Here is an 8,635-nt window from a genome sequence, read left to right on the forward strand (position 1 = left end):
GCAATCTTAAGACAAAATTATGTAAATATGAAGAATTACTACTGGTTACAGTTATAGGTGTGCTCATATTTCTTATTATAATAAATGTTTTCACACTTCGCTTCGTATACCTTATTTGCAATGTTGCAGTTTTATAAACTGTACGCGCAGATATAAATATGCAGAATTTGCGTATTTGGCAGCACTAATTTTTCAGATAAACATATAGTCACAAGAAGACAAGTATAGAATTGCAACTATAGTCGATGACGTTAGCTTAACTTGTGTGTTACAAAAATCACATTGAGTTTCTGTTCCAAACTGTTACATAAGGGCATTTTTATGCATTGAAACATTAATTTTTATAAATTTGTTATTATACGTATATAAATAAGAAATATGTTAAGCAACTTATAATTACATCATTTAGATTACTTATTACTATTCATATCTGTGCATAGAAACTATAGAATATTAAGAAGAATTTAATTATTTCTCAGAATAGTCTTTCTCTTTCTGGAAGCAAAGTATTTTTTTTCTCATATTAGTTTTTACAGATTAATTTTATTAATATACTTTAATAGCGAAAACATTTAGAAACTTGATGACAATTGCAGAAATGTATATTGTAAAATTACACTCCAAAGTGGCAATAATTGTATTATGACAGTAAATTAGAACTGTGCTTTTGTTTACTAATTAAATTCTTACTTTTTTTTCAGTACGCAGTTACGATAATGCTACCACCTGCGGTCTGGTATGGACACCAAACTTTGTAGCGTATCGCTGTCGCACATGCGGCATATCTCCCTGTATGTCCTTGTGTACCGAGTGTTTCAAGAAGGGAAATCACTATCGTCACGACTTCAACATGTTTCTCAGCCAAGCAGGTGGTGCATGCGACTGTGGCGATACGTCTGTGATGAAGGAGACTGGGTAAGATGATTAACACGAGTACATTCCGTGCAATAGTGGAAATCTGCGGGATGTACTGAAATCATGTTGATTTCGAGAAAAAATTTCAATTTTCTTTAAACATTACTAATTCTCTCCCTTTTTCCATCCGTTGTAAGATTTGTCTCAGGGATATTTCCACAGATTTCCTTATGCGATTCTTTATCGAATACTTTATGAATTATTTTTCTTTATCGCTGACTGTCGTTTTTTGTCTTACAGATTTTGTGATAGGCACGGGCCAAACGCTGCTGTAAATAAATCAGTCGCACCATCTAATCTGATGTGCGTAGCCGAGGCGATGATGCCCAGAATTATTCTTCGACTTATACAACATTTACGTGAAAATTGGTACGTTGATTACATTATACTCCGGCGGAAAATTATTATCGACTTCTTGAGTGATGAGTTTGTAGCACAAAGTAGGTCTTTCTTTAAACACATCTGAACTCTTAGAATGTAAAAGACCTTTTGCTCTCTCTCTCTCCCCACATGATGTAAACTGATATGCATATTTCGGAGTATGGATATCTTAAAGTTGCATAATTTGTGCTGCTTAGAATTAAAATGACCATATCTTAGAAACGAAATTTTTTTAGATCTATGTTTACTTAGACTTTTAATTCTAAGACGTAGAATGTGCCTGTAAATTTGTGCTTGAATTATCTTTAAAGATTTTTAATTCAGAAGAATATTGGAATAAAATTGTAATATATGTTAATAATAATCATTCTAATGATTGATTATTGTTTTGCTTATTTTCAGTAAAATGGGGGTGCCAGATTACAGAGGTGCTATACACGAGGCAGACGCTTACTTGACCATGTTGCTCGACTTGAACAACATGGGCGCATTAATGAGGCACGTTATGACGTCAGCTCTCACGAATCCGCAAAAGTACCGAGGCCTCATGGATCCCTCCGTATTAACGGGACAATCGGAGTACGACAGCTATTGTCAAGATAGCAACAAAATATATCAGCATGCTGTGAAATCGCTACCAAATCCCGAACCTCCGGACGAATATAAAGGTAAGTAATTGCAATATGGACAATTTCACGATAATTTGGTTATCAGTAATGATTTTTACAATAAAATAATTTGCACTAGTATATTCGACTTAATGACATGATTATGAATTTTTTTTTTTATAGAATGCGTGTCACTTCAAGAGCACTTAGAACACACCACATTCTTGGAAGAACTGATGTTCTGGACCGTTGCTTACGAGTTTCCGCAGAAATTGGTCTGTCTGCTCTTGAACATGTTGCCGGATCCTGATTACAAGGAGGCTTTAACTCGCGCCTTTGTGTTACACTACAGCAGGATCTCAATGATGCTCGAACGTTCCACGGATCCCGACACGTTGAGCAATAGAGTTGTGCACGTTAGCGTACAGGTATTTACCTTGTTTTAAGAAATAACATGTATGGCAAATTTTCATTTACGTTTTCTTTATATTTTTGATATTAATCGTCAACTTTTATACTTTTCAGCTGTTTAGTAACGAGAAGCTGGCATTAAGGATGGTTGATCAATTGAAGTTATTACACGTTATGGTTATTAGTTTAAAATACATGATGAGCAAAATACTCATTCAAAATACCTTGCACGGTACGTACGAGTCTTTTTTTAAGATGAAATAAAAATAGACTTAAAATATAAACTCAAACGGAGTTTGAGCAGTAAGATTGAAAGGAAGATTTATTTTTGTATTTCAGATCCAGATAAGAACTTCCATTATGTCGTGGATTGCGGACGTCAAGTGATGAAGGAGCACTGTTACTGGCCATTGGTTTCCGACTTGAACAACGTGCTCTCGCATAAGCCGGTCGCCGTTAGATTCATGAGCGATAATACTCTCCTAGAAATGTGGTTCGACTTCCTGTCTATGTTTCAAGGCATGAATGTCAATCAGAGAGAGTTAAGTCAGCACGTCGAGTTCGAGCCCAACACGTATTACGCGGCGTTCAGCGCCGAGCTGGAAGCCAGCGCGTATCCAATGTGGGCCTTGGTGTCGCATCTCCGTGGGCCTGAAAGTGCGTCATTAAGCCGACAAGTGCTCAGCTTCTGCCTCACAGCCCTGCAGGATTGGCTCGATGCCGTGAATTATACGGATCCGAATGTGGTGAGTGCAACTCTTTTCCATTTTACATTGTACCTCAATGCATTTATAATTTATACGTTCTTCTTCATCGTTTTTTTTTTCCCCAGAGTGATAGTTTGCAAGTATCGTTTCATCTACCGCTTCATCGGTATCTCGCGGTGTTCATGTGCCAAGCGATCCGACAGCAAGGAGCAACTCTGCACGAATTATTGCCGCCCACGGATATGCTACATCTCCTCATGATGCATCCGCTGCGAGTACAGGTGAGTGCACATTTTTCTTTCCGTTTTAATTAATCCTTTGCGGACGCACAATCCAAAACTTGTCAAAAGCAGCTCTTCGAGTTTTCTTAAAACCGAAGACCTTTAATTTCTTATTGTAATGCTCCTTATAGGTCTTTTGCACCAATATACGAATTATTTGATATTCGATCAGACTGTTTATTTATTTAAATAATTAGATTAATAGAAATACGATTGAAATACTTTGGTCCGCAAAGGGTTAATGGTCTCGAGATGAATATGGGGATTTCTTGTCGACTTCATGCATATCTATGATACATTACTTCCAAACAGTCAGCACATATGCAGATATAGACTTCGTCATTATGACAATTTATTTTGAAAGACATACATTAATTGTCACATAAGGAAAACCGAAGAAAAAATTGATCGACGTACAATATTACGTACAAAAATATTACGAACTCAGTTACGAAAATTTCAAATAATGTCCATTATGAAATTATAAACTAAATCTGAGAGACGGTTTATAATACAATTTTATATAAAGTCGCGATATGGTAAAAAAATCATTGTACAATACTCTTTTCTAATCTTAATCTTAAATCTAAAATGAAATATTTTCTTACATCATAATCTTTTGGAATTTCTTAAATCTGCTATATATGTATGTGTGTATATATATATTTTTTTTTAATGGTAACCAAATCGCACTGCAAAGAAAACGGCAGCATTGTGCCGTCACAAATATTTATCTACAATATTTCTAAATTCAATATGACAATATGAGATTCGTTAAATATATCGTAAATCTTAAAAAAGTTTTCACTAATATTACTGACAGATAATTAATAATGAGTATAACAAGTTTAATATAAAATTTATACGTAATATTACAGAGAGTACAAGACTTAAATATTATTGTTAATTGCATAAGAAATGTCGGTTTTACGTCAGAGATTCTGCATTTTCAAATTAAGTAATTTTCAAGGAGACAAGGTATACGTAGTTAAAAAAGATTACTCGGAATTAGAAGTCATTTTCGTAATCACACTTCGATCGAATGTAAAATAGAATCTAAGAATGGAAAGGGTTAAAGATAATAAAAGATTAAGTTTTGTATCTCGAATGTTAGATAAATTCCAATATCTATTTTTTTTTGTTTCGTGCTTTATTTAAAAAATTCAATTTTTTTCTACAGCTGAAACATTTGAAAGTGTTAACACATTTCGTATGCAATAACTCGATACATATCTTCGTTTTTTACCTCGATACGTATATTGAGGTCCTTGGCAAATCACAGGTTCTTTAATCATTATTTCGATAAAATATTCAAAAAACACGAAAGGTTCTACGAAGCTTTTATCTCATTCGGACTTTCGAGAACCGGCGGTGCCGGTGGCAGATCGATCTGTAGGTGGGGCGCGAAATCGTAGGTGGTCAATTTCAATGCGACGAATCCGCCCGAACCCTTTCGACCCTTGTGAAAGATACCGGCGCCTGAGAGCGGTACCGGCGGATTCGGGGTGACCGGTTGAACGTCGATGAAGGGAATCGTGCTTTGTGCGGCGTCCTTGCGTCGATCGCTCGGTGCGAAGTTCAAGTATTGATTCTCCCCGGAGTCTGGTACGTTCGGCAAGGAATTGCGAATCGGTATGTCGGGTTCGGTGTATGCCAACTCGGTTCTAAAAACCATAGATATACGATCAACGGACAGCGTTATCGCGCGCGGAAAAATCAAGTCTCTCTTTGCCATGCTAAAAAGGGAGTAAACCTCACCTGCTAGTAACGTCGTTGCTGTGCCAGAAGCTCTTTTCCTTAGGTTGAATTAACAATCCGGATGTGAAGTTAAACGGAGATATCATTATTTCCAAATTCAGCCGGCTACCAACCATTCGGAACCGGATACCTGAAACAGATTTTAAATATTATAATGTTTAGCAAATTTTTTTTTTAAAGAACGCTTTATATTTTATATCAGATAAATGCGCGTTGCACATTCGCATAAAATTTACGTACTAAGATTTCAAAAGATTTTTTCATTTACCTGTCAAAAGATGATCTTGCAATGACAACAGATTGTCGAGGTCCAAAGCGCGTTTTTCCCATACCATTGTATGGTAGTCGATGCCGTTTATAATGTGAGGGTCCATGATTGAAAAGGCATCGACTGATTGCCATTCGATTGTGGATGCATTAATCGCTCCGCGTGGAAGTAACTGACCCTCTTGAATTTGTATATGAATAACTCGGTTTATCTTCTTCAATCTCACTCCCGTTATGACCCTGTAAGTAAATAGGTGTTATACCTTCAACCCATCTTTGATATAAATTACTTTCTATTGATACTATTACGTTCTATTGAATTTTATGAATTCTATTAATCTTATTAAATTTGATTCGTTCTGTTGATCTCTGTTACTCAAGCTATTTGCTATTCTTACTTATTGTGCGAGATATCGGACACGACGGATCGAAGACTGAAATAACGGTCGGAACTCGAATTTTGATCGTCGCAGTAGCAAAAACAGTAGCTGCAATGCCAGAAAAGCCATCGCCACCAGCTGTCGACTTTAAACGTATCTCTGGAACACGACTTTGCGTTTCCATAATGAAGACCATTTTCATAGTCGATATAATCGTATCGCCTACTACTGTTTCTGTCCTAGAATGCGAAAAAGTTTAAATTAGTGATTGATAAATTATTACGTTACATAATTTTTTTAAGTGCGGAATAGGTTCCTTAAATCCGTAGTGTTTTATACAAGATATTTTTTTTATTTCCTAATAAATTATTTTTTTAATTTTGAGATTCTAATTTTATTGTAACTTTAATTTTTTTTATTTTAATTTTAATCCTTTTGATTCTAAATTTAATTTTACAATTAATTATTTTTCTGAGTTGTACAATTTAATTTTTACTTTTCAGCAGTGCACAATTTATAATTTTTTCGGGATTGCTTTTCTTTTAGTCGTTTCCAATTCTTCGAACAGAATATGTTTATTAAATAATACTTACCGAGGGGCAGATCCACATGTCAGAATCAATGTATTCACAGTTCAATATCTTTCCATTACATTGACGTTGTTTCGCGCAAAATTGATTCTGATAGCAACCGTACACCTTACTGTATCCATAATAAGCGCAGTTCTCTTTGCACGTGGCATGGGTGTTTAAATCCACTTCGTTTACGATAAAGCCTTGGAATAGTTGTTTCAGCTCGGTATAGGTTTCATCTAAATAAAAACCGGTAACGTGTATGCAAAACTATATACATCCAGTTGCAAATCATATATAAATTATCGATATCTTTGCGACGTATGTATCTGTATAATTTAATTATTTTTATTTAGAAGACTTTACCTAACTTGTGCACATTTGGATCGCATCTCCAAAGACTTCTTGGGGCAAAGGCCATCGCGGTTTTCACGGCTCTCAACGTCTCGGATGTCCTTATCGCGTATTGATGTTTCAGCGTCTGTATTTCCTCGTTAAAGTTAATGCCTGTATTTAAAAGATTTATAAGGATTAGATATATTCGAATCGATAATCGCATTCAACTATCTTTTTCGATTCGCGACGCGTGCAACTAATTTTTTTATTATTATCTCATTTATTTCTTAATCTTTGTCAATTCCCCGATTTTTTGGATGGCTTCTGGTTCGTATTACGTTCTGTTATGTAAAATGTATACATTGTGTAACGTATACATAATACATTTGTATACATAATACAAAACGTAATATACCATAATATCATAACAAAATATAACAAGACATGAAGCAAAGTTCTATTCTAAAGTATCCATGGTCGTTAAGCGTGTAAATATTTGACTTCTGAGTTTAAACTCCGAACAGAAACATAAATATAAACATAAACGTTAGCTTTTTAGACACTTCAAAAATTTATAATCTTTAACATCGAGAGTGTCTTTACAAATTGTTATCAGCTTCAAGTTTTAATTTGTGACATCTATATGCAATCTATTTCATTCACAAGCTCGCGAAAAAGAAGATTGATCTCAATCGCTCCGTGCAGACCGCGCGACGAAAATACTGTATGTAGGACGCCGTATATTTAAACGTATGATCGTCGGTACCACGTACCTTCATCAAACAGACGTAATAGCATATATGAGAATTGAATCATAGTGTAACCCTTGATCTCCGTCAGCGCTACGGCATTATACAAATTGTACAGCAGTTGCTGCGACGATTGCATCTCATTGCACATTTGGTTCGACGCTTCCTGCACATACAAGAATATACTTTGCAAACCTTTCGAAGACGAATATTATGTTATTTTGCGATCAGGAATGAACGCATCGCTCTGTGATATTTTAAATTCTCCGCAGGCGCCACGAATTTTCTTGGACCTTCGATGCGTATACACGGGCGTTTTAAAAATGACTTTAAGTAATCGACTAATCGACTAAAAGCCTTAAGTTATTAGTATCTGCTTGCTGTAAACAAGTATTTATCTCGCTCCAATAGAGACGACCGTAGAGAAGACCGTATCTTGAGGACAAAAAAAATGTTTTCTCTGAAAAATATATCATCCGTGGAAATACAATCTTTGCGGCCGTCTGTTTAGGTACCTGATACGCCGCGATGAACAACTTTTCGTTGACAATCAGAGTCGCGATACGGTCGAGCGCTCTCGGGATTGCGGCGTTCGGATCCCGCAGGATCGTCTCGGCGAAATTCGTCAGCTGTTTCGCGTTGACCGGCGCGTTCAGGTCGACAATTTCACGCTGCATCTGCCGGAACACTCCGTACAGGCCGTTGACGCTCTCGATCTCGTTCTGGGCCCGGGCCCAAAGCCACAGGGAGTCCAAGGAGCTCAGGTAGCTCTCCCGATCCCGGGGGAATCGCTCGTCCAACTGGTTGCCGAATCTTTTGTACGCCTTGATCAGATGCAGGTACTTATCCCGCGCCTCGACGTTCGTCCATTTCTGCTGATTGGCCAGATCGGTCCTCAGCTCTTTCTCCAGGTTTAACAAAGTCTGCCTGGCCAAGTCGACCGGCGACGCGTCATTCTTGATCGCGGCGAAGGCTGCCACAACCAACGCGCCCAGTGTCAGCAAGCATGTGAAGTGTCTCATTCTCGTATAGTCGAACCTTCGCCGATGACTCACTCGCTTTGCTTGCAGTCCGCTCAGCAGGATTTCAATTCTCCTCTTTGTCTAATCTTCTCGACGAGTCTTGATCTGAAGACACGAAGACACGAAAATCCAGGATCGTATTTTGAATTGTTTTTTTTTTTGTTCTTACTGCTATTATTAACGCGTGAATGTATTATTTCGTTATTAGTATTCAATACTGATTCTTGTCGTTCGTTTTATCCTACGTT

The 8,635-nt window shown here is 36.9% G+C and overlaps 2 protein-coding genes across 2 annotated transcripts; one reads left to right on the plus strand and one right to left on the minus strand.

Moving 5' to 3' along the window:
* Positions 1-682: 682 nt before the first annotated feature.
* Positions 683-3,367, plus strand: LOC112468348 (E3 ubiquitin-protein ligase Ubr3-like). The gene is made up of 7 exons (XM_025037473.1): positions 683-915; positions 1,156-1,284; positions 1,699-1,964; positions 2,088-2,332; positions 2,430-2,547; positions 2,655-3,061; positions 3,148-3,367. Exons 1-7 carry the CDS (start codon positions 794-796, stop codon positions 3,334-3,336), a joined length of 1,476 nt encoding a protein of 491 aa, XP_024893241.1. The 5' UTR covers positions 683-793; the 3' UTR covers positions 3,337-3,367.
* A 601-nt stretch (positions 3,368-3,968) lies between these two features.
* On the minus strand, positions 3,969-8,629 carry LOC112468347. The gene is made up of 8 exons (XM_025037472.1): positions 7,881-8,629; positions 7,390-7,531; positions 6,647-6,787; positions 6,302-6,519; positions 5,727-5,947; positions 5,330-5,568; positions 5,062-5,191; positions 3,969-4,967 (listed from the first exon to the last, which is right to left on the minus strand). Exons 1-8 carry the CDS (start codon positions 8,385-8,387, stop codon positions 4,634-4,636), a joined length of 1,932 nt encoding a protein of 643 aa, XP_024893240.1. The 5' UTR covers positions 8,388-8,629; the 3' UTR covers positions 3,969-4,633.
* Between the last annotated feature and the right edge of the window lie 6 nt (positions 8,630-8,635).

Source organism: Temnothorax curvispinosus, unplaced genomic scaffold, assembly GCF_003070985.1.
Source record: "Temnothorax curvispinosus isolate PA1 unplaced genomic scaffold, ASM307098v1 QBEX01018375.1, whole genome shotgun sequence".
NCBI classification, from domain to species: domain Eukaryota; kingdom Metazoa; phylum Arthropoda; class Insecta; order Hymenoptera; family Formicidae; genus Temnothorax; species Temnothorax curvispinosus.

Excerpts from the sequence above, each read along its gene's own strand:
- LOC112468348 (XM_025037473.1), top strand. The coding sequence starts at position 794 with ATGTCCTTGTGTACCGAGTGTTTCAAGAAGGGAAATCACTATCGTCAC. Across the intron at positions 916-1,155 it reads TCTGTGATGAAGGAGACTGG|ATTTTGTGATAGGCACGGGC; the intron begins GTAAGATGATTA and ends TTTGTCTTACAG. Across the intron at positions 2,548-2,654 it reads CATTCAAAATACCTTGCACG|ATCCAGATAAGAACTTCCAT; the intron begins GTACGTACGAGT and ends TTTGTATTTCAG.
- LOC112468347 (XM_025037472.1), bottom strand. The coding sequence starts at position 8,387 with ATGAGACACTTCACATGCTTGCTGACACTGGGCGCGTTGGTTGTGGCA. Across the intron at positions 6,788-7,389 it reads ATTACGTCTGTTTGATGAAG|GCATTAACTTTAACGAGGAA; the intron begins GTACGTGGTACC and ends TTTTAAATACAG. Across the intron at positions 5,948-6,301 it reads ACATGTGGATCTGCCCCTCG|GACAGAAACAGTAGTAGGCG; the intron begins GTAAGTATTATT and ends TTCGCATTCTAG.